The sequence below is a fragment of the Diorhabda carinulata genome, chromosome 11 (assembly GCF_026250575.1).
Source record: "Diorhabda carinulata isolate Delta chromosome 11, icDioCari1.1, whole genome shotgun sequence".
Lineage (NCBI taxonomy): Eukaryota > Metazoa > Arthropoda > Insecta > Coleoptera > Chrysomelidae > Diorhabda > Diorhabda carinulata.
The window spans coordinates 3,024,254-3,051,186 of NC_079470.1; the positions used below are offsets into that span (position 1 = coordinate 3,024,254).

A 26,933-nucleotide genomic window follows, 5' to 3' on the forward strand; every position below is an offset into this window, starting at 1 on the left:
TGGAAAAAAAATCGTGTCGATTGGTGCAAAGAAATGCTGAAAAAATTCAATTGCGGTGCTTCAAAAGAAGTCTATAAGATGGTGAAAAGCGACGAAAGATGAATAAATTCATATGAACCCGAAATTAAACAACAATCGACCGTGTGGGTCTTATAAGACGAGTGATATTCAACAAAAGCTGTTCGCGCTAGAAACACTTCGAAACAAAAGGTCGCCTGTTTTTTTCGGAACAGCTGGACATGTCTCCACGTTTCCATTAGAGCATCGTAGAACGGTCAATCCTGAATAGTAGAGCAGAATTTTTTCACCAGAAGTGTTCGTGCAAATCAGGTAAACCAATCACAGAAGACGAAATATTATCCATCATGACAATGTGAACTCTCACACATCAGTTCATTCAAAAACGTTTTTGAATAATCAAAACATCGAATTGATAGGTAATTAGCCGTACAGTCCTTGATTCGTACTCAATGATTCCTTCTTATTCCCGCAGATCAAAAATAAATTGCAAGGTCAGCATTTTTCTATATTTGAGGAAGCGTTTGATGCGTTCAAATCACATGTCTTAAAGTTTTTTCATAATATATTAATTATTAGATTGCAATCCAGAATACTAATAACATTCAATAAACATATTATCTATAAAAAAATCTGATATTAATAAGAAATAGATTTTTTAGTTTTACCTAATAAACATGTTGTTTATTAATTCAACGATGACAACTTGGCAATAGAATAACTCATCAATATAATGACAGCTGATTTGATTTTAAAATGAACTATAATCTTGAAAATAATTCTATGAATTATGAAGAATTAATTAAATGAAATCATCAAAATGTGCTTTCAAGAATTTGACATTGAATTAGAAGAAATCTACAAACCGCAGATATTTATATGAAAATTACATTTTTGTTTACTTCAAAGATTTGTCAAAAGTTAACATTGTGGAGAAAATATGAATATAAGAAGCGGAATAACATACTAATCATAATAATTTGTAAGAAATGTGTAAAGTAACCTTTTCTCGTCGAATGTGAATCAAATGATTCGAAGAAAGGCCTTTACCCACGAATTGCACACAAAATTTTTTTACCATCGAAAATTTTATCAAAATATAGATGTCTTATAGTAATTATAAAATATATTATATATAAACTACTTCGTAATGTGAAGTTTTATACACTAGAATGTGTGTCTTTCCTTTTAGGATATTAGACTGTTTCCGTAATGGGATTGTGGCAAAATTTAGTTTACTAATATATTATTCTAGGAACCAGTGAGGTCAGGACCTCGAGAAATTCACATTTCGAAAAAGTTTTTGGGAATAATCAAGCTCCAGGAAGATTATGAAAGGTTTTATCACATTGATGCAATATTAATTAGAAAATCGTGTGTTATAATATAAATAAATGGATAATCCAGAAGTCATAAATATTTAATGTTATAGTGTAATACTGAAAATAATAAATAAAAAATAGAATTTTTCACACATTGATTGGAGTTTATTTGGGTTTGATGTTTGGTAACCTAATACATTAAGGAGGTTATGACATTTTTTCGACGCTTTCTTGGCGAGTTTGAGAAGCGTATTAAAGTTTATTTGTAAAAAGAAAATGTTACATTTTGGAAAAGATAGTTTGGAAGAACCAAAAGTTGAAGTAAATAACTTAATACCGTCCAATGTAAGGGAATCAAAATCAACAATATGGAAACAATTTTGGACATTGTGTGAAAGTATGAATAATATTTCTTGTGAAATAATTCCCTTCTTCAATCTTAAATCTAATGTTGAGACAAATAAAGTCATAAAGAAGTATTACTTTTATTTGATGAAGCATAGATATTTAGTCAAGAAAACCCTGGGCTTACTTTATTCGCCGTCAATTAAAAAAATCAAATTTCAAATAAAAATTTTCAATCGATGTTACCAGTAGATAACATGTACCTATATTTCAGATAAAAATAATCATGTATACAAATAATTTCGTTCGCACGTGTCAGCTATGACGCCAGGGAAATTATCACTTATTAGTAATATTGCATGTCGAGGCATCTGATTGACTTGAAATGACAAGTATAACATTTTTTTATTTATATATTTATTTATTTTTAACTTTCCAATGTATATTGTCAATTTATTTACTTAAAAATATCGTTTGTGTTAATTCATTTGTTTGAATTGATGTTTCCGCTACAATCTCAAGAATAGGTATCGGCTTACGTCAACTAATAAATTAAATAACAGTACTGCTTAAGCAGTTAAATGTTGATGACGTTCTGCGGTTAGGATGATTAAATAGTGATGAATTTACATTTACACGTGTGTACTGAAAAAATAATATCTTGAAAATATGCGTGTGAATAACCTGATGTGATTAAATTTAATTACAAGATATTGGCAAAGGTCACTCGAAAAGCATTTTTCCGACTACAGTTTTACGAAATCAATTTCAAGTTCCAGTTTCTGAAGGAAATTAACTCCTCCTACTTGATATTCCACCAACTCGTGCGGTTGACATCTTTAGAAATTTACTGTTACATTGACTGCTTCAGAATCTATCAGAAATTTGGTCTGCCTACAATATATGGAAGTTTTCATCGCGACGACAGAAATATTTGGAAGTATATTTTGAAGAAATTCAACATCGAGATAGTGTTGATTGTTTTCCATTTTATTTTTTAGGAAAACCTTGACGTTGATGCAGCAATATAACAAAACCTCGATTTTAACCAATCGGTTTTCTGTAATTATATCATAACACAATATCTGTGTTCTCTTAAACGGAAAGAATGTTTTTGTGATTTTATTGTTTTCATCGTAATTTCTTAAAGACCTTAAAGACCTCCACAAATATTCCACTTACAGAAAAAGAATTCTTGGAAATTGTAAAGTAGATTGTAGTACACAAAAAAATATGAAATAACTAATAAGTACTATCAAAGGTACATATTCTGAAAGGATATTTATAAACTCAGGTAAATAAATTTACACAGGAACCAGAATTTTGAAGCAACATAGGTACCCAATGCACATACACTCCTAAGAGTGGGATTAGTGTCAGAATTATGAAGACCATCACCTTGTTTGAACTAATTTATTTGATAGCTTGATTATGAAATTTGGAGACACGAGTTTTTAGGAAGGTTGCATCAATTTGAGGAAGTTATTGACATCTTGACATCATTAGGAATGCATAATCTACCGAAAGATCCCAGAGCCCTGTTTCAATGTTGTTACGAACTGTAGGAGTTGTAAGAGATTAACAAAATCACCCTCACTATTTGGTATAACTCATGCTACTCACAGTATAGATTTTTTTTAGTGTCCAAATATATCGTATTGTTATAAAATAATTTGTGGGCTTGGTCAAGACAAGTACAGCTTATTCTATTTACCGGATGACTCCATTTTGAACTAGATATTATACAGCAATCGCATTTTTCAGTTAATGGAGATATTTAGATTTATTGAGAAACGAATTTCCACCTCTTTAAGAAGACTTACCCTTAACCAATCGTGAAGATATGTTCTTATAATATGATGTTTGTTCGAAACATAATTCCATATATTTTTGGATTTTTTGGATCGAACAAACCCTGATAGGTAGATAGCACATTGAATTGAGGTTTATTCAATTGGCCACTTAGATGTGCATGTCTAGCTCGCTCATATTTTAATGTAGTCAAATAAAAGATTTCGTCCACATAAATAGACCCACGACAAGAAAGGATATGATTGAAAGAATACGACAGGTAATACGAAGTATTTCAACGGCAGAAAATGTAACTGCTGTGCCATCCACCCGTCAGTGACTTGTTAGCAATCTATGAACTTTCCATCTAGAAAAAATTTCCAATTTCGGTTTGAGCAAACTCGTATAATAGATTTTTGAAGAAAAATTCTCGCAGTTAACACATTTCTTAAGATATCTCTGGAGAAAGAAAGATATCAACATGCGGTTTTCGCTGATTTAATGATGATTCAATTCACTCTCATAAGGCTCAGTCAAACTTCTATGCTTATGTTTCAATTTGGAAACAGAAATCACAATATCTAAAATATGTGAAACACGCCCTATAGCATTTAAGTTGCTAATAAAATTGCTTAGAATTCGTATATTTTGTATTAATGGACTAAATCTCCTTCAAACAACGTCAACTTTATGAAAATCGACTGAGCAGAACCGGACTTATAGGGATTATTCACTAACAAGGTTCCCACTCGCCCCTCTTCTAATTTGAAGAGATAGACTGATCCTTGTAAAATGAAAAATGCGCGGAATTTCTTGAAGAACTTATTATCGTGTATAAAGTTCCACTTAATTTGGTAGATTTTAAAAAAATTAGTTTTTTTAAATCTTATATTAACAAATATCTCTAATGGTGGCCCTAAAAATAATATCCACGTGTTTCTTGGGGCTACGTTTGTTATATTTTTTTTATCTGAAGGTCCAAGTTACCCACCCGGTACATTTATCTATGTCAAGACACTTTTCTGTTTTATCTGGTGGATTAGCGTATATATATACCAACACACTTTTTGTTTATTATTAAATATAGTTCGAAAGAAATAAGAAGTTAAAAATAATTTTCAAAATAAGTTTAAAACAATAATGAATGAAAAATAAACAAAGTTCCCCACGATTTTTTCACACTAATACTAGTTTTAAAAAGTAAAAGCGTGTTCATTAGTTTATAGTTCGATTTCTCATCAAAAATGAAATTTTTGTTCCAGTCATTTGTATTGTAAATCTTCAGCAGAGGGTCACGGATGCAAAATTTTTTTCGAATAACACAATAAAATTTGAGTTGTTGAGCTCTAAAGTAATACTAATACAGGTAGTATAGTAAATTTCCAACAGAAGGCAGATAGTTATAAAATTTAATTTGATTAATGAGAGAATTTGCAGTGAGGATTTCTAGAAAAAAATAGCCGAAGAAACAAATTTTTTTCTAGCGTGAACGGGATTTGAATTAACGACCGGCGAATCCGGAGGTTGTTGCCTTAACCCGATCGGGTAACGAACGTAATTAAAATGGTGGGATATACTAACAGTTATAAGCCATAAAGGAGAGTTACAGACAAGCTCACAAACAAACCCTATACAGGTGAAGCTGATAAAATCGTGTTTAAAATAGATGATTTAGTACGTTTTCATCTTTATCTCTTTTTATGACTCATCTAGTTTAATTTTAAGCAATCTGAAGAAGTTTAAATGGTCGAGTTTTTTTTCTTTGACACTCTTCACACTTCACTCTACACACACAGATACAGAGATCTGTGTGTGAAATAAATTTTGTATATAGCTTATGAAATTTGACTAATTAGTTGATTTATGACTAAAATCAAATATTTTCATAGAGATAGTACCTCATTTTTATATCCACCAAAAGACTATTAAATATCATAAATAGATATAGACTATAAATGCTACTAGAGAAGCAAATATATACAGAAAGGTGCCAAATGACCTCGGTGTCGATGCACCTTTTAACATTTCCTTCCAAGGTAATTTCATTACTTAAATTACTTCATTAATTAGTATGAATGTTTTTGGTTCATAGGTAAAACTTCGTCCATTTGATAATTATGTATTGATTCAATCAAATTATGTTTATTGAATCATACATTAGTTAACAACAGTTATTTATTGTGTGTCTCAGAACGTTTAAAAGCAAAAATATACTTCATCTAATAGAGAATAAAACTTCAGATATATGCTAGACGGATATAACAAAAATTGATAAAGAATAAACCTATAGTCCAAAAAAAAGAATGAATATTATAATAAATGTTAAATTTGTCTTTAGCATTTTTCAGTATAGTAGATGTGATGTTCAAAAATTTCTCCATGATTTGGACTTTTATTTCACGGACATCATTTGGTCCTTTAGTGGAGACTTAAGAAAATAATGAGATCTAACGGGCCAACGACACCGCTAACACTTTTACCTGTACCCGGAGCTATTTATTAGACATGTTGCAACGACTCTACAAAGTGAGTTGTCTGTCTAGAAGATGTGGCTTACTTCTTTTCCAAGAATAGTGAATAAGACTACCGTAACATTTGTCTATGAACAATCTCGCACTCACAGAGAAGGTTCTCAGCTGTTGCTTTTGTTTTCTCGCAGAAAGACCAGAGTTTTCTGAAGTTACTGTTTGCAGATGGTAATTTACCAGACAGAGTCTAATCAGCATACCAGTAACTTTCCTTAGCCTAATGAAAAGCGTTGTTGGGTTTAGTTGGTAGAATAAGAGAATTGCTGATTAAGTTTCGAGATATGGCAACACTGCGTGAATGAGTATTTTACACACTTGAAACCTTGATCTTGGTATAAAAATGGAATTAAATGGCTATTTTCGACGTTGATTCAATCAACAGTGTTCAATCACCGTGTTTTGCTGGTGTTCAATCGTAGTCGCATGTCGCTGCAGAATGATTTTTAATAATCTCCTTGTGATCAGCGTGTTCATTGTTGGGTTCCTAAACCAGAGTAACATTGTTATTTGCTCCCAGAGTTCAGGGAATTTCAGGTAAGTTCAGGGAATTCATTCTGTGGTTAGCTATTCAAAATTATACCTTTTTTGATATTTTTATAGCCAAATCAAGTTATTTAAAACTGTTTCCTCAATATTTCTACGATTATCAACGAGTCTTCCTATACATATTCATGTTTATTTTATGTGTAAATATAAATTTTAGTTAATGTCATTAGAGTTATATAATTTAGTGATCAAATATTATATTACCTTCAAATCATGGTCAGAAAATTTTGTTTTCCAGATTTAGACACATCCTTAATCACTTCCCGACAAATAGATGAAGAAATTAAAACTCAGTTGTTACAAGGTGACCCATAAGTAATGGTCACTTCATGAAAATATTGATGACAGAAAATATATAGGATAAGAAAACTCATATGCAAAATATAAACTGCTGTAGAAGAAAAAATGAACCACCATAATTTTTTTACCGCATTTTTACAGAAACATGCGCTATAACTAGCGTTTTATCCGTTCGTCCGTTTATCTATAGCAGCGTTATCTCCTCACAGGAAGTATGTAGCAAGTTTATTAGATTTTGTATTTAATTCCTCTATAAGTTTAGATGTGCCGAAACAAAAGAAATTGATGAAATGATCCAATTGATTTTCCAAAAACGACCAAATCGATTTGATTAAAAATTGTTAGGGAGGTAGTTTTGAACCAAAAGAAGGAAACAGTATACTTCTCATCCCGTATCCGTGGAACGTGACTTGAAACGTGGTATAATATCACGCAACAAAGAGAAAAATCGAAAATTCATTAGTCAAAACATCAGTCTAGCCGTTCATTTTTTTAAATTGATATAACACAACGCAAATCACAAGGAATAAGAAAACTCTAGTTAGCAGCGTCATATAATGTTATCTATGGTTAAGTTTGATCGAAAATTTGACAAAGTTTTGAAGTTGGCAGATTGATGTCTTTGTTTCTAGTATCTTTAAACTTATCGTGCTGATATCATCTTTAACAATGCTTCGTCCAAGAAGATCGAATCTTTCCAGACAAAGTCGTAGGATTCGAAACATTGTGAATGAAAGGACTGAAGAAGAACGAGAAATTGCACGTGCTTCTCAATCACAAAAGCAAAAAAACAACCCGCGAAACGCCTCGGTACTGATTTGAATCGAGTAGCATTTCGATACGATTGCAGCAGCAGTTTTCCAATATTAATTCCGCAGTATGAGCCATTGCATCCATTGCTGGGTGGCAAAACACATAATTTGGGACAGACATTACTGAAGAACAATGATTTAATCTGACAATGAAGATACCTATCTACTTGGAAGTGTTTGGATTAACAGTGCACACTTTAGGAGTAAAAGTTAGCTCTGTAGTAAACTTGCTTCGAAACATAAGCCAACTAAAACTATGCAACGAAACGCGTTTGATGGTGAGTAAATTGATGAACAATATGATTTACATTCAGTCTCTGAAGACGATAACTTGGTCATTGAAATGCGCGTCAGACAGTGTAATTGTGGGTGTTGGTGTAGTGGTGTTCAGTATCAATACGTCTGTTGAATAATTGATTTTATAAATAGGATGAAGGTTCACACAACTTTCAAGAAATAGTCAATTAAATTTATCCAACCCTCCCAACCCTCTCCACAGGACAGTATCTATAGTAGAAAAGAAAACCAAAGTCAATATTGAAAAAAGATAGCTCAAATAATGTGATTCGTTAAACCCAACAAATATCCTACACACTAAGCCTTCTACTATTACTTTATAATGTGTTTGAGAAGGAAAATAACAAAAAAAATCAAAGTTCAGGTAGAAAAGTATTTGTAGGTCATTCAAGAAATCGATGCATCTAAAGAAATGCAAAACTATTACCGAGGACGTAATTTTGGCTTATCAGGTACAGAAATGAGAAATCGTTAGAACTTCTATTCTGTGGAGCATCTACTGGATACTGAAAAATACAATTTTGGTTAAAAATAATGTCAGCATAGCCAGGTTCCAGAAGTTTATGGTATTTCTTGAAAAGAAGAACGTTGGATAGAAAACAATGAAGTAAATAATCATTAACAGAAAAGAAATCAATAAATTTATTTGGGAATCCGAAAAATCATAATCGGATGAAAAAAGTGTTAACAAAAAAACTAAAAAAAAAAACTACCAGATTCAAAAACTCACGTTGAAAGAATATTTGTTGTATTTGAACAAGAAAATTTGATATTATACAGGCAATATTTGTCATTACGACCATTCTATACTCCAAAGACTATAAATTATAAATTTTCGATTCGACTTGTTGGTATATACTAGTTCTAGAAATTTGGGGCTAAATTGCAGATTTTTTGCTGGTAATGCTGAGTATATCACACATTTAAAGAGACGTAGTGGCTGGATGTCTATTAATGTCGACCATTATCTTACGAACAAAATTAAAATTTTCAAGACCATACAAACTTTTTCATTTCTCATGAATAATATAAGCAATAACTAGAATGTTTCTGATTTTATTCCATATATAAATAACATGGAAATAACATAAAATGTGCCTCACTTATTTTTATAATTAAATCAGGCAGTTTCTGAAAAAATAATGTACTTAACACGACCAGAAGTTGATTTTTTGGACTTGCAGACTTCCAGTACTCTCCTGTGGCTCGCTATAAAATCTTGTTTACTTGTTCGAAAAAAACAGTACTTTCCAGTTATGTAAATTACTATAACGTAGTTGAGAGGAAATTAGTTAAATTCAGTGGAGAAGAAAAAGTATCTAGGTTCATGCATTTTCATGTAAAAATTATGTATAATGTTTATTTCAATCAATTATCGTTAACTGAATTTTTATTACTCTTCTTTGTGGCTCATTGCTGTTAGTATATCCCACCACATTAATTGTGTTCATTAGCAGAGCGTTCACGCCATAAAATTTAAATTTGGTTTCTTTTCGGAAAATTATCAATGTAAGTGTTTTGGTACATCGAAACGAATTTAACAAGTGTCTGCCCTCTGTTGAGGATTTACTATACTACCTGCATCAGTATTACTTTATAATTTATTATCTTGTTCGAGAAACTAGAAAATAAGTATTTTTTGAAAAAGCTAAAAAATCAGAAGTAATTTTTTTAAAATAAGATTATAACAATAATAAATGAAAAATACAAGAGTTAAGTAATCTAAAACAACCCTCTTCACAGCGGCTCATCATCATCCATTAATTATTTATTATTATGAACTCTCACTTCATTAAGTTATCGTTGCTATAAATTTGTCTATGTATAGTCTGTCTGTCAGTTTTATAGATTTCACTTCAACCCCATTAAAGTATCATCTTCAATTATTTATTATTAATGTGTCTATAATGAACCATAAATATATTCATCTAATTTTATAATTATTTTTGTATAAGATAAGATCTAATATATAAAGAAGTCTGTAAAACTAATACATAATTCATTCAATTTGATATTCGTCTAGTACGCCAGTCAGATTAGTGTAACTATTTGTAACTTTTATTGATTATTATTTTTAATATTATTTTTATATTTATATTATTTTTAATTATTAAATCCTCAGTTTGCTAAATAAATTGTTTTTAAAAAGGAAGTTGGTGAGTTGAGATATTTTATTCTAGTTTTATTATGAAAAAAGTGTGGGTTTCATGTGTTCTAGAAGCGTGGGTTTAAGTGCTTTAAGTGCTACTCAGTAGTTTCCAAATTCAAATCAAAATCTGCAAAATTGCGTATTTATTCAGAAACAAAAAAAAAACAACAACATATTCGTATGCATCTGGTCTAATCTCATTTCTTCTTTGAGTTTTGTATGCACGTTCGTCACACGTGCCTACAGTTGTAACATCTACCATTTGTAAACAGAACGCCGAAGAATAAACATCGCTTTTCAAAACATTAGTACACTTTATGAAAGAATTTTTATTACGAAATTCAAATCGCATGTTAAGCATGATACTTCATGCTCACAAACTCTTGGAAAAGTGCATAATGTATTTAAATTTACGGCGACAGAGGCACAACGTAGTTAGACACAAATTTTTTTGCAAAAATAGAGAAAAGAGTAATACAATCACTTTATATCTACTTGTTATTAAGCACTACTATATTATTTATTTATATATGTTTAAAAATGTGTGATATTATTGGAAAAATAGATGATAGTGATAAAGAAGAGTTAGTGAAATAGCAAATACAACTTCATTAAACTTATTAACTAGTAAATCGAGGAAATCATGTGAAATTCTTTTTAAAGAATGATGCTTCGATAAAGAAGTTGTAAATCTTACAAAAAATGTGCTTCTTGCATATTTTTCAAAAAGATTTATGAAGCATAACTCTGTAGGATCCTGGTCAAAATAGTCAAAAGTATTTAATAGGGGACACATTCATCAATTTCTAAAAGAAGCTCCGAATTCCTAATATTTGATGAAAGAAGTAAGTCAGTAATTATTGTTTAGCTTTTGAAAGATATTCTAAAATTACTTGACGTAGGTCACTGCAATATTTGGCATCGCATGGACATGTCGTGGAGATGAGCTCCAAAAATTGAGTATTGAAGACATAGAAGAAGTAGGTTCAATATTTATTGTAAAAGTACCACGTTCAAAATATGACAGGGAACGAAGTTTTGTTATTAGAGGTAGGGTTGAAGAAGGATTAAATTTGATCGATATCTAGCGTAAATATACGAAATTACGTGTCAGTCATATTCCACATGAACGTTTTTTTATCAATTACCGAAATGAAAAGTGCTATGTCCAAGCATTGGTGTGATTACAAAATTTCTGAATTTGGAGAATCATAAGCTATACACAGGTCACTACTCTAGGAGATTATCCTCAACAATACTGGACCAGATATACTAGAGCTCAAACGATACAGCGAATGGAAATCGTCGACACTAGGATACGTGAAGCAATCACTTGTTAACAAACTCAATGTTGCAAAACAAATATTTCAAGCTAAAGAAAATGACAATATACTGATTGCAAGTACTAGTCACAAATCAAGAAGTAGAATTAAAAAAATGATTCACTAAGAAATATTAATATTGAAAATTGCAAACATTGTACATTTACTTTTAATATTAATGGTACAAATAATGTTGAATAAGTTGAATTATTCCTAATTACTAGTTCCCAACTTTCTCAATGTTAACCGCGTTAATTAGTTATTAAATATTCTGCTCTTAAATTGGGCTTCTTATTTTTCTACATCTAAAAAACATTTTTTTCATGAACGTAGAAAAAACATTGTATGCAACTTGTGCAAAAAGTGTTTATTGTACTCGACTTGTGGTCAAAATAAATACTTTTTGCACTTGTTGCATACATAATTATTATTTTGTTCATGAAATTTTTCAATCCACTCCATTCATTTCACAAACTTTTCCACTCACAAAATAAATCATCACTTTCAACACACACATCATAAATAACTATTAATTATCACAAATTTCAGTAATTGAAATAAAATTAACAAATAAATTTATGTGTTTTTTAATTTTTAGATGCATTTATTTAGCACATTCCTCTGCACGATCATTTCTAATATCTCCTAATGACTTGTGTTGAGTTAACCTTCAAAGATGAATATGGATTAATTTTAAGTATTAAAAATTAGACACCATTAAATGTACAATTCAATATCATCCTATGTTTTACTTAGAATTTAAATGATAGTTTGAATATAATTTCGTAATAGTGATTTTTTGCTGGTATCTTTTTGGCAACATTATTTTTGACAGATCACGCGTGAATCGTGTCTTGAATAGTTGTCAAACTCAAATTATTGAATTTTACTCTCAAAATTCATACTGAGGGAACTATTCGGAAGTTTAAGACTAAATTTCGAACCCAGTTCACACTATTGGACAATAAACCACTAACACGCAAATGTACAGTGAGGACCGAAGAAAATATTGCAGCTGTATCCTCCGGTGTTATTCATGACCGTGAAATGTCGATTTGCCGCCGTTCGCAGCAATTGGGCCTCTGTTACTCCACTACGTAGAAAATTTTGCGAAAGGATTTGGATGTAAAATCTTATAAAATACGGCTGGTGTAAGAATTGAAGCCACACATGTTTAGCGACGAGGCTCATTTCTGGTTGAATGGATGAGTTAACAAGCAAAATTGCCGCATCTGGAGTGAAGACCAGCCAGAAGCATTGCAAGAGCTACCAATGCATCCCGAAAGAATCACTGTTTGGTGTGAATTATTGGCCGGTGGCATCATCGGGCCGTACTTCTTCAAAAGCGACGATGGTCGGAACATTACTGTGAATGGCGAGCTCTGCTGTGTGATGAATATGACGATTTATTTTGCCCAAAATGGAAGAATTGGACATGTCTGAAATGTGGTTTCGACAAGATGGTGTCACATGCCAAACAGCACGCGAAACAATGGCCAAATTGAGAACCGCCTTCGGTGAACAGTTCACCTCACGTTTATGGCCCGTCAACTGGCCGCCTAGATCGTGTGATTTAACGCATTTGGACTATTTCTTGTGGGGCCGTGTTAAGGGTTAAGGTTAATGCCTACAGGGATAAACTAGCAACGATTGATGCACTGGAAGCCAATATTGAAGCATTTATTCGTGAAATACCGGCCGATATGTTGGAGAGAGTGTGCCAGCATTGGAGGGGTATCTAAGCGGAGCCGCGGACAACATTTGCATGAAATCATTTTCAAACATTAAATGATACTGATCGTTCTATCGATTCCAATAAAGGTTTCATCAATTTTTTCGAATTTTTTGTTTTTTTTATAAATCAAATCCTATACCTACCGATTAGTATTATAACAATCGATTTAAATTGAGTGGTGAGAAGGGTGAATTTGTTTTCTAAAGCATTCTCATGTACAAATGTCAATTAATATTTTAACCTTCTACCTTATATGGAATATGTTTTTATTTATTAAGTTCTGAAAATATAGTTATGAAAATCAATATAATTTATCCATCTTAATTGTTATAAAAAAATATTATACAAGAACAAAGCAGTAATTGAAATGGGCATGAAAATAAACAAGAATAAGACAAAAGTAATGGTGATTAGAAAAGAAGAGACCAAGATAAATATAAGAATTGATACAGAAAAACTCAAACAAGTTGAATACTATCAATATTAAGGACGGGAACAATATTAAACGGAAACGGGACATAAGATGCAAATATAAATAACATGATTGAAAAAACCAATGAACCATAAATAAAAAAAAACAGAAACAGTTTACTAAGGATATTCGAAATAATATATAGACCAATTTCAAGATTCACATCGGAATGTTGGATTTTGCCAGGACGACAGAAAAATAAAATTGTGGTTATAGAAATAAAATACCTAAGAAGAGTAAAAGAAGTGATGAAAAAAAAATATAATGAAAAACGTGGATATATTAAAATACCTAAATATTATATGATAAACAGGATAGACAAATGAAATGTTGGTAACACTTACAGCGGATGAATGAACAACGACCCATTAAAATAATATGGAAAGCGAAAATTGGAAAAACAGGGAAAGAAGTGGAGCAGGAATCATGGAATAGAGTACCGAATGAACGAGGAGAGAAACAAAGGACCTAACTCATAATAAGAATGAATAGAGGATAATTGCGCAAACATAACCATCAACACCCTACACCACTAAGTAGTAAAGATTATATGTACTACTATATATTATTGAAACTGTGGACTTCAATATAACATTTACGTATAGTAAATATATTTGAATCCCTTGATAGTTAATAACTGTACGGTTTTAGAAAGAATCTCTGTTTTTTTAAACAAGATTCGATTATTTTTATATATAAATGTAATTAATTGAAGATGCATTTTTGAAGTGTTTCGAAATCTTAATAGGTCGCTGCCAAAGACATGAAATTAATTTATTATTTCATTGCAATAATCATAATTTCTTAAAATTATATATTGTATTGTTTTATATTAATACAAATCATCTTCAGGGTGGTCCAACGAAAAGTTTGCATCTAGCTTTTCTCTTTTTTTTTGTAATCAAATTCTAAAATGCTCGGACACATTGATTTTGCTTTTAGGAGGATATATTTTGAACATATTTGATCTGCGCCTTTAACCCACTAGCGGGGGTGAGTAACAACCTGAAAATTTTGACTAGAAAGAGGAGTCGACTGATATATCATTTGAAAGGGCACAAAATTATCTTTTTAATAATACCCTATTTGTTGAATTCCACTAAAACAGTTAATGCGAAAACGACGTTTAAAGTCATTAAGCCGAAAATTTTGGTATTAATGAAAAATACAAATTACGAGTGAAAGCTCCATTCGATTCCATACAATAATACAGATTTTGTTCAAATCTATTTCTAACATTTTGTAGCATATCAGGTGTTATGTTTCTGCACACTGGTGTAATCCGTTGGCGGATCTTCTATGGACTCGGGCTTCGTGGCAAAACATTTATTTTTTAAGTGTTCCCAAAGAAAAAAGTCTAAAGGCCATAAATTCGGTAACCTGGCAGGCCATTCAATTGGGCCCCTCCTTCCAATCCACCGTCCAGGAAACCGGTCATCTAAGAACTGTCTTATAGGAGCCACATATTGCGGAGGTGCTCCATCTTGCTGAAAATGAAGCCGATCAGCAGTATGATTTTGGTCATCTTCAATTATTTGTGTTACTAAAGGATCAATTGTATCTTCAAACATGTTTAGGTAGACTTCGCCAGTTGAATTTCCAGGAATAAAAAGTGGTCTTTGATATGATGTCCCAATATGCCACACCAGACGTTTATTTTTTGAGGATATTGGGTATGAACGTCACGGAATAAATGTAACGTAACGGCAATTGTGCCTATTTACAGCTCCATTCAAATAAAATGTGCATTTGTCGAAAAAACAAATGTTAAATAATAATTGCGGATCTTCAATTAAACGCTGGCTCATTGTTTCACAAAATTGCAGCCTTCTATCAGTTTCATCCTCATTTAGTTCCTGTACTAGTTTGATTTTGTACGGATGAAATTTGTACGCTTTTAAAATTTGTATTATGGACGAACGGGAGACACCTGAGGTTTCAGCTAGTTGACGAGTACTTTGAGTATGATCCAATTCAACATAACCTAACACAACTTCTTTTCTGATCGGTTTCTGCGGCTGGTGTTTTACATTACAGACAGATCCGGTATCTACAAACTTGCCAACGTATACATCATTCACATTTTTATCGGGATGACTCTCATTAAATAAGCGAGCCGTAAGTCTAGCACAACTATTATTTTTAAAATATAGCTTAACTATTTCAACTCGTTCAGGAATGGAATAAATCATATTGTACCGTGAAATTAAAATAACTTCAAAAAGCAATCAAACTGAATCAATGAAGAGACATAAATAAACTGTGTAAATTCTTTTTCTACACGTATCTGCAGTTTTTATTTCAACAAAAAAACGAAAACCATCAATGAGGAATTTTTGTCGTGTTTTCGAAATTCCATTTTCCTTTAACATAAATAATTTAGAAAAGATTGTAGTTGTTTTCACTCGTAATAATTAAAACAACAAATTAAAATTTGTATTTTTCGTTAACACCAAAATTATCGGTTTAATGACTTTAACGCCGTTTTCGCATTAAATGTTTTAGTGAAATTCAACAGATGAGGTATCGTTAAAAAGACAATTTTGTGCCCTTTCAAATGATATATCAGTCGACTCACCCCCGCTAAGGGGTTAAAGGTGCAGATCAAATATGTTCAAAATGTATCCCCCTAAAAGCAAAATCAATGTGTCCGAGCATTTTTGAATTTAATTACAAAAAAAAGAGAAAAACTAGGTGCAAACTTTTCGTCGTATACCTGTAAATAAATGTCAATAAAATATTACCTTGTTCCATACACTTCGTTAAATTTTTAACGCAAAGTCTTCCCCTTTCTTCATAATTGTCCTGGTTGCTACCATTAACACCAAAATTCAAATCGTTATTAACATTCGTTTTCACAACACTGAAGTTGGTTATATTTTTGAAAATGTTTTGAAATCTATAAGATTGATTTTCAGAATTGTTCGTTAAAAGAAAACACCCCGCTAAAACGATCGCTAATAATAGATTCATTTCAGCGTTTTTAATTTTTCACGTTTATCGTTAAAGTTCGGCGTCAGCATTAGCTTTACAACCACATAATGCGAGATTTACAAGCTTTGCACGTGTATTAATGAATGGATGTGATGTTAGGTACCGCAAAGGATTGTTCACCCCACTTTTTTAACATTAGGTACTACTACTTTTGAAGAGTGTAGGTAAACACGCGGTAACTAATTCAGCGCAATTTTTAATCAGACGAACGTTATTCTTCTTGCTGAATTCAAATAATGTGAGATTCATAGTAATTGGTATTACGCAACATTGGAACAACACTAACAATTGGAAATAATCTATTTACATGTTCTTATTTTAGAAAAAAATAACATTAAATTCTAATTAGATTAAGTATACCGGGCTTTTCATTATAAATTGACCTTCTCATCAAATTTACCACAGAACTTAATATAAATGATTTGGAATAAAAACGAAATCTACTCAGTATTAAAAGAATAAATTAAAATTTGAAATAAACTAAATAACACGTTTTTAGCAATAATCAAACTAATAAATAAAAAATAATTCTTGGCATAATATAGAATTGTTGATGATCAAATTGTATGACATTTTTAAAACTTTACTTTCGTAATCAATAGATTCTTAGTCCGAGTACTGTTTCTCGGTGGGTCTATTATGTGGGTGACTGAAATACATTTCATATATGTTCGGTATTTTTTGAATCAAACATATCCTAATAGGAGGATAGGACGTGGGACTTTATTGAGTTGGCCGCTTAGATCTCCAGATCTAACTGGCTCAGATTTTTATTTGCAGATCCGAATCAAATATCTCGTTTACAGGAATAAACCCTTAACAACAGATGATATGATTGAAAGCGGCTGATTTCATGTATAGAAAATAATGGACGACATTTTGAACACCTAGGGCGCCACTTATTACGTAGTTAGTTATGTAAGTTAATTTGCTACCTAACAGCAATAATAAGTTCATTAAGAAAACAATTAAAATATTACGGGAAACTCAATGTAATATCTCATATTTAAATTTGTCTAGAGACGTTACAATTTCTGAAATATATTAAGCAACGCCCTCTAGCATTCACGTTGCTAATCCTATTGCTTAGAATTTATACATTTTGTATTGCTAGTCAAAAGCTCTTTCAAAAAACATCAAGTTTACAGAAAATAGCTGGCATTTGTGCATAAAAAGGTTCCCACTTCCACCCACCTCTTATTTAAAGGGATTAACTAAGCCGGTGAAGTTGAAAATGCACATAATTTGTTATAGAACTTGATTATCGTATATAAAGTGCCGTTTAAATGAGGAAATTTCCAAAAATGTCAATTGTATAATCTCATATTTTGAAATACGCCTCTTAGTGATTGACGTCAAATTCTTGAAATAATTTGTTTGTTATAATCTTTTTTCTAAAGCTGTTTTTTAGCCTTCTATAGAACCGAACAAAATTTCAATGTAAAAGTATTTTATTACTTAACATATTCTCTTATTAATTGGATAAATTTATTATAGCGAACCTGGAACGTCTCTAGACGTTTTAAAAAAATTTTTTCTTCTTGCTCTGCAAACCAGACCTCCACAGCTTTTATTACCTCCTCGTTGGAAGAAAATTTACGACCTTTTGAACTTTTTATCACTTAAGGAAAGAGATGATAGTCGGACAGAGTCAAATCTGGTGAATGAGAGGGGTATTTCAGTAATTCAAATCCTAAATCACGGATTTTTTGCATGGCAACATGAAATTTGTGAGCAGGGGCGTTGTCCTGCAAATGCAAAACACTTTGGATAAATTTCCGCGTCTTCTTTCTTCAATTTTTTTCCCGTAGAGTGGTCAGTAATATCGAATAGTAATCTCCAGTTATTGTTCTACCCTTATCCAAAAAATCAATCATGATTACTCCATAGCAATCCCAAAAAACTAAAGCAAGAACTTTTCCAGCAGATCTGGAAACATCTTAGGTCTTGGAGAACCAGAGTGTCGCCATTCCATCAATTGTTGCTTTGTTTCTGGATCGTAGAAATGTACCCAAGTCTCAACCATAGTAACAATTTGGTTTAAGAATTCCACATCGTTTTCAAATTGATCACAGATCGAATGCGATGTCTCTACCCTTGCACGCTTTAGTCAACATTCAAACATTTGGATTTCCATTTTGCAGCAATTTTTCTCATATCTAAATTGACGTAAACTATATGATGAACGCGTTCTTATGAAATATTTAGTGCTTCAGATATCTGCTTTAGCCTAATTCGACGGTCTGATAAAATCATGTCGTGAACTGCATCGATATTTTCGGGGACTGACACAGAAACTGGCCTTCCCAATCGGTCATCATCTTCAATGGAAAATTTACCTCTTTCGAAGCTTGCAGTTCAATTTTTCACGGTCGCTTACGAAGGACATTCACCAAGGGTATTAAGCATATCTTCGTAAATCTGCTTACCCCTTAACTCTTTTCAAACAGGTACTTGATGATGGCTCGACACTCGACACGATTTTCACAATTTCGGTCTATCCTTTTTTCTCTCATGCAAAGAATACATAAAGAAATTCGTGAATCCTGACGAATGTAATCGGAGTAATCATAGCATTGTCTTTGACAAGTGTGCAAAGTTCCAATTGATTCTGATCGCTCAAACTAAGGCAAAGTGGAAACCAAAAAGTGAGTTTCAAACATGAAAACATTAAGGTGAAAGTAATGGATAGTAATAATGGCTATAGGGGCTACTACGCAAAAACGCTTCCTAGATCCTAGATTAGTCCCCATAATCCATCTCTACACCCTATATCCCGTTACAACTTCTCTTTTCCCGTCTCTTCCTGCCAGTTTATAACTCCTACTCTGCTTAGGGTATTTTCCACCACTTTTAACCATTTTATCCTAAGCCTGCTGCGTCTTTATTCCTTTATTCCTTTTCTCTATGTATTCGCCAACCACTTAACTTGCGGAACATCGACTATTTTCACAACAACACCGCAAGTTCGTCATTTATTTCTCGGTTCTACATACCCTTTCACTAACTTCTACTGGGACTATTATTGCTTTAATAGTTACCAATAGATAAGAATGTAAGTAAAAAAAACTTAAAACAGTAATTTTCAAAATTGCAACCTGTCAACACATTATAACTAGATCAATATCACTCAAAGTAGCTTGAAAATTTGTTTCATAATTAAAGTATGCTCCGTCATAAAACAGATTCTAATTTGTAATTAATAAGCTAATTATAGAACCGGATTCGAAATGAGATTAGTAAATTTGGGTATTAAGCGATTATATTTCTGAAGTTAGCTAACATACCCAAAAATGTTGCAATATGTGATAGAATATGTTCTCAATAAATAATTTTATAACAATTGCAATACCAACCTACTTTTATGAGAAAATTATATATAAAGTAGAATTGATTAAAAATCGCGTTGGTATACCAAAATCTATAATAGATTGTGATATAAATAAATAAAGGTTTGTGAAAACATTCTACTATTGAAATGAAATAATGAAAAATTTCTAAAATTAACGTTCACAGACTTTTGTTCGCATTTTTGAGAATTTTTTAATTAATGTGTTAATTGTTCATGAAATAAAGGAATGATCAAATAAAAATACAATGGTGTTAGTAGCATGAATGAAACAAAGGTTTCTCACTTTCATGAACCTCTAATATGGAGGTTTTATATTAACTATTGAGAAAGTTGGTTATTCTAAAGTACTCACGAAGCTGTGTGTGTAACTATTGAAAACACAGAAGATTCCTTTTTAAGCTCAAAAGGATCAGAAACAATTTGAGATGCAGTAGTAGGGGTAGATATTTCCCATTTTTCTACAATATCAACACGACAGCTATCTCCAAGACGTTCAATACCAAAATGACTAGCTACCAGTGGTAACTCTAAAGCTTCAGAAAGCTATGATTCGAATCGTCAACTGTAGTACAAAGCTAAAAAGCAGAGATGACCCAAATATTTTTTTTTTCGTTAGCAATAAAAAGGTATCCGAAAACAACTTGAGCATATAGGAAGAAATAACCGAGACCAAATATCCTGGTCTAAGAACTTCTGATCAAAGATTACTGGATGGACAGATAAGTGAATTAAAATGGAATCGAATACAAAGTTCCATTTTATCGGGAAAATTCTTATTATTTATACATTTTCTCTCTTCTCGAGACTGTGTCTAGCCATTTATTAGTCGGTCACCTCATCAACCCTTAGTCCCCTGTCTCTTCAACAAGAACTATAATGACATTTCTTTCGGTTGGCATGTCTCTTTGTTACCATTATGCTTACATCTTACTCTTTATGTCTTTATATGATGGTTACTTCATTATTACTTAATTTTCTCCTTTACCAATCTTTTAGTTATTTGTATTCAAATTTTTTCTTCAATCTTCTATAAAAGTTTTCAGTATTTGCAGCCGCGAATTTGGTCTAATTAATATTCTTTGAGTAAAATGAAAAAAATGAAAATAGATTGGATAGATTCTTGAAATTACTTAAAACGCCATAGCTGTTGGCGATTAACTACTGCGACTTGAGCGGTGTTTTCCTAGCAACGCAAAACGCTGAACACTTGTTTAATGAAAATCAAATGAAGTCGTCGAACTGAACGACTGCTTCGAGAGCTAGCAGTTTGTTCAGTCGTACGAGAATGGTCCCAGAAGTACCTGGTCTGACATATAGAAGGCGACAATTTCTTAAAAACTATTGTATTAAAAAGTACACAAACTATACCGCAAATGTTTGAAGACACTACGTTGCTGAGTATTTGTTTGGCAGCCATCAATAGTGAACGTTTTCAGTGTATTCGAATATGGAAAATGGAAAAATTTGTCATCGTTATGTGATACAATACTCTTATTTGAATGGCCTTAGCTCAACCAATATAAAAGCTGAGCTAGATTCTACTCTGGGTGAGACTGCTCCTTAGTGGTGAATCGAGGTGACGACTCCAGAAATGTTAAAGAAAGCCCTTAAACTGGCACTAGTTGATCGTCGACTGAAGTGCGCGAGCTAGCAGACTTAGTAAGCATTTCAAAAATTGCCGTACCACGCATATTAATGAAAATTTGGACATGACAAAACTGTGCGCAAGATGGGTTCCGTGTTAGCTCACAATGGAACAAAAACACCGTCGTGAAGATGTTTCCGTCGAATGTTTGGCAATGTTTCACGAAAATAAAGCCGATTTTGTACTATTCCATAACCATGGAGGAAACTTGAATTAATCAATTCACACCCGAAATATAAGAACAATCCAAACAAAATAAAAAAAACAAAATCGGCGAACACCGTTCCATCTGCAGACATGGTCATGGCGTCATTTTTTTGTTGAATACGAGTGAGATAATTTTCATTAATTATCTTGTAAAGGAAAAAACTATCAACAGCGAGTATGATGCGAGCTTATTACACCGTTTGAGCGGGGAAAACAAGCAAAAATGGCGGCATTTGGCTAAAAAGAGAGTGTATTTTCATCAAAACATCGCTCACACATCCGTTATTGCAATTGCCAAAATTAATGAATTAAAGTTTCAATTGCTACTTCATGCACCAATATAGCTGGAAAAAGTGTATGGAGCTAAAAGGAGATTACGTTAAACAATAATTATATTTTTTTCCAAAATTTTTGTGTTTGTTTAAGTTATGACAAGTAGTTCTAAAATGAAATTTCCTTTCGTTGTCGAGGAGATGTTTATGCACAAGTAATTTAAATATTCCTCCACTGCTTCTATTTTCAAATAATCGACTAGTAGAATTTCTAGTGCTACTATGAATCTTTGTTAATATGTCAACCTCTTCTTGAAAAATTTCGTCTTGTAATAATAATAAAGCCAAATCTTTTCTTTCATTATTTGATAAACTCATCGCGACGGTGTAGATATGACGCTTGTCATACAATTGACAACGTTCATAATTCCGAAAATAATACGACAGATACCAAAAATAAAATCTACAGTTCTATTACAACTGAACGAGTTAGTACATCAACAACATTTATGCAACAAATACGGAAGGAAACAAAAAAATTGTCCTAATTCAGTCTCACATATTCAGTTTTCTCATTGTTCAAACTTTACAGTTACTTTTATTAATAAACAAAATGATTGATGACAACTTAAGCTTTTATAGCATTCTAATAGGTAACTAATCAAATTTTATGAATAAAGTGTTGGAATACCAAAACAGAATAATTTAAATAAATGAAATCTTATAATAGTTTACAACACTTTTTCAACATTTTTGTTAATCCTTAATTGGTAACAGTTTATATCACGCAACTGGTTGCTTGACGTACATTTTACACCACTAGTTACAAAACTTATAACTTATCAAATCGGATGTTTCAACTTTCAGAAAAATTGTGGAATCCTCAGTAATTTGAATTTTTTATTTATCAACTCAAGAGTTTCAAAATTTCTGTTTACTGAAAAAGGATACACTTAGAAATTGCCTGTATAACTCAGAGTTCCTACCTAATGTTACATGTCAGTGTGTCTGGAGATAGAAAATTACCAAATGATGCATAAGATGTTGCATTGATTAATTTTTTAAGAGAACGTCCTTTCGATTCGACTGCTAGCTCTGCATAGCTTTGTACTCAATTATGTGTATCGTGATCTGGACTTTTGAGAACGAATTGTCTTCACAGATGAAAAAACGTTCAAGTCGTGCAATGACGGACGTATTTCCGTTTAGAGACCACCAAATTTAAGATTCGAAGACCAATATGTTGACTGTAGTAATAAATCTGGGAAATCTCCAGTAAATATTTGGCTTGCATGAATATCAATGAACCTGGCGTTTGTTGGAGAATTGGTGTTTAACTCTGAAGTTTACCTCAATATCATGTTTATATTGGCAAACCAATCTTATGATGGAAACGATTTTATTTATCAAAATTATGATATCAGAGTCCAGACCGCCCGCATACTTCAACAACAGCTTTCAACAAAACAATACTGAGACTTTACCGGCATTTTCAAAACAAGTGTTCCAAGGATACCACTTGACACCATTTGAATATGTCAAAAATTAATGCAAGGTTAATGCCTTGATATTCTCAGTGCAAAAGCAGCGTCTTTTGCTAGCAAAAAAAGGAAAGGTTACGAACAGCGCCAAAAAAGTGATGGCTACAATATTTTGGGACTGCGAGGGTATCCTTTAGCCTGACCGTAAGGAATCAAATACAACTGTAAACACGGCATATTACTCTGTGTCAAGGCAGTTGCGTCAATGAATTATCGAAAAAAAAAAGGCGCAGAAGAATCAGCCGAGGTAATCGCTTGTTTAATGATAATGCTCCAGTCCACTATGGTTGATGGCCGAATTAAGGGGTGAAATATTTAACAGTGGCGATGGATTTGAACAGGCCATTTACGAACATTTTTACCTCTAAATGTATATCATATTTTTATAATGGCTTAGAAGCTTTACTAAAACGTTGCGGAAAGTTTTTTTTTTTCCAATAAATTCCCCGTTTATTGAAAAAAAAAACGAACCTCTTTGTAACATGCCCAATTGTAAATATGTAAATTTTCAGTTTCAGAGATGTATTTGAAAAAGTCTCAATATTTGTTTCCACTCCGTATGTTTTGCGCAGTAACATAATTTGGACCGATCACCATTAACTGGAAAAATTGTTCATCTGAACGCGTTTTTATGATTAACCTTTATTAAATTGTAATTATCTCTATTTCAAATGAAGGATTTTCTGAGGTTATCAATCAAGTTCCAGGGAAATAATTACTCATTTCTTTATTTACCGTGGTACTGATTTGATTGAGAAACAATGTCATCAATACCTGATTTCAAAGTTCAATTGTTCTGATTTATTCATTATTATATAAGGTGCCCAGATAAAAGTTACAGTGCTAAGATTTTGATTTTAAAAACTTAGTTATGTTTGATGTAAATCAATTTAGGACCCATAGTTTTATTATATCCTGTATTAGTCTTATCTTTTAGAATCTGCAAGATTTTGTTTTCTTTCTCATTCAATGAAAATTTTAATTCTACGTATTAACCTGAGATCTGCGCAAACTCAATCCCAAAAAATTACCTCAATCACAGCCATGTGGAGAATAATATTCCTATATCGAGGTATTTATGCTACGCTCGGAGACCGAAAACGGCCAGTGAATAAAGGTGGAGGCGGTCAGGAAAACTAGTGGGGGAGACCTCCTGGTCAAATTAAAGGGCCAGGGGGCAGCAGAAAAACTAAGAGACGCCTTAGAGGATAAACTAGGGGAGGGGATGACTATGACGGTGAAGAGGAGAGAGGTCATATTCACCGTTATAGAGGTGGACCCGTCAGTGAACTCGCAAGAGCTCAATACAGCGATAAGTGAATAGACGGGTCTAGAAGAAGATTATATAGATATAAGAAGAAGCATGAGGGACAGCAGGAGGGGTGACCAAATAGCCACAGTCGCGGGGAGAGAAGAGAAAGCGGCTGTGGTAAGAGCCACCAACAAAATTAAAGAGCATTGGCAGTTTTGCGCAATAAAAGAAAGATTCACCCCCCTGAGGTGGTACAGGTGCCTCGAGTACGGTCACAGTGTCTACTCCTGTAATGGGAAAGACAGGAGTAAGTGCTGCTTTAACTGCGTTAAAGAGGGGCACAGGGCACAAGAATGTCAAAACGAAGCGTACTGTCTCCAGTGCAGTGAAAAAGGACATGGGACAGATACTATGAACTGTCCTAAATACAGGGGAGCGGTTTTTGGTAAAAGCTAGTTAGATAGGCTTAGGATTTTTTAGGTTATTAAACAGCTAACAATCGTCATGTTTCTAGGTTAAAATTAAAAAATGGCCCCTAGCCATTACAGGTTCGGCATCGGAGTTCTGCAGATTAATGTGGGGAGGGCCAGATTAGCACATGACCTAACCCGCGTTAAGACTGCGCAGCTCGAAGTGGATCTTCTTGTCGTTTCTGAACCAAACAAAAAACTGACTGAGGGGAGTGGATAGGTGCAACATAAGAGGTAAAATGTGGCGGTGTTATTCAGAAACAGGGATGTTGGGGTAATAAACATCAAACGATAGGCGGGCTACATCGTGGTCGAGCTTAACGGCGAGATCACGATAGTGAACTGATGAACACCGTCACAGGTAAAAAAAACTTCATGATCATTGGGGACATTAACGCGAAATCGTCCCAGTGGGGATCTTCTTTCAATGACGAGAAGGGGGACCTCTGGGACGACTGGATGGCCCAACTAAAGATAATAAGCATAAACAATAATTAGCCAACGTTCATAAGAGGCGCTAGAAGGAGTCACATTGATGTGACTCTTGCTAGTGAGGGAAAATTATGAATTGGGATGTCCTCGATGATCAAATATTCACCCACCACAGGTTCATCACCTTCGAAATTGAAAATAAAAAAAATAAAATAGAATACTACAACAGAAATAATAATAAAAAAATATGAGACCAAATAAAAAATAAAGACGAAGGAAAGGTGGGGGACTACGAAACTCTTCAGTTAGTACTTAAAGAAATAAGTAAAAAATCTAAAAATAAAAGCTTAAAAGAAGGTAATATGCCATATTGGTGGAACGACGAGATAGAGAAACTAAGAGAGGATTGCCTCCTTGCCTAGAGGACATGCACAAGAAGCGAGGGCGAGGAAAGATACAAAGAACTATAAAAACATAAAAAAAGCTCTGGGCAAGTTGATAAAAAACGAAAAAAGTGGCGGGCCAAATGCGAAGACCTAGAGAACGACATATGGGGTGATGCATATAAAATCACAATGAAAAAGCTAAAAGTCATCGTCCCATATAACTTGAACGAAGAACAGCGGCTAGAGGCCGTGTCGCTACACTTCCCCGCAAAAAGGGAGGAAAACTTTCAAAAAGAGAGCGGCGCGGATATACCATTATTCACTGCGGAGGAAATCCTAGCCGCTGCAGAAGAAATTAAACAGGGTAAAGCCTCCGGCCCTAATGGCCTGCCACCAGAGGCAATCAAAACCCTGATTACCATGAAATCGGACCTGGCAAAATCCGTTTTTAACAAACTACTGTGTAGGCAAGAATTTCCCAAGGAGCTGAAAACAGCAAACCTTGTATTAGTTCTGAAGCTCGGGAAACCCCCCGATTCGTCGGCCTCCTATAGGCCGATTTGTTTGCTAGACTGTCTACACAATTTTTACGGGGCATGGGTCGTTCAAAAAATACACTTACGGAATAAAAAAAAAACAGAGACGACCTATGCCCTAGCTGCGGTGTGACGGAGGATCCACGACACGTGGTATTTGAGTGCCGAGTCCATAAAGAAGAACAAGAAAGAATAAAAAAAATCTTCCA

General features: G+C 33.0%; 1 protein-coding gene and 1 long non-coding RNA gene across 2 annotated transcripts in view; one reads left to right on the forward strand and one right to left on the reverse strand.

Moving 5' to 3' along the window:
* Positions 1–16,693, reverse strand: part of LOC130899405 (O-acyltransferase like protein-like) — an 88,876-nt gene extending 72,183 nt beyond the window's left edge. The window contains exon 1 of the mRNA XM_057809329.1: positions 16,382–16,693. Coding sequence (XP_057665312.1) covers positions 16,382–16,610 — 229 coding nt within the window. The 5' untranslated portion in view covers positions 16,611–16,693. The remainder of the gene's footprint in view (positions 1–16,381) is intronic.
* Positions 6,373–8,119, forward strand: LOC130899406 (uncharacterized). Its single transcript, XR_009060021.1, has 2 exons — positions 6,373–6,538; positions 6,789–8,119. It is a non-coding gene; the product is annotated as an uncharacterized LOC130899406 (long non-coding RNA).
* Positions 16,694–26,933: the final 10,240 nt, after the last annotated feature.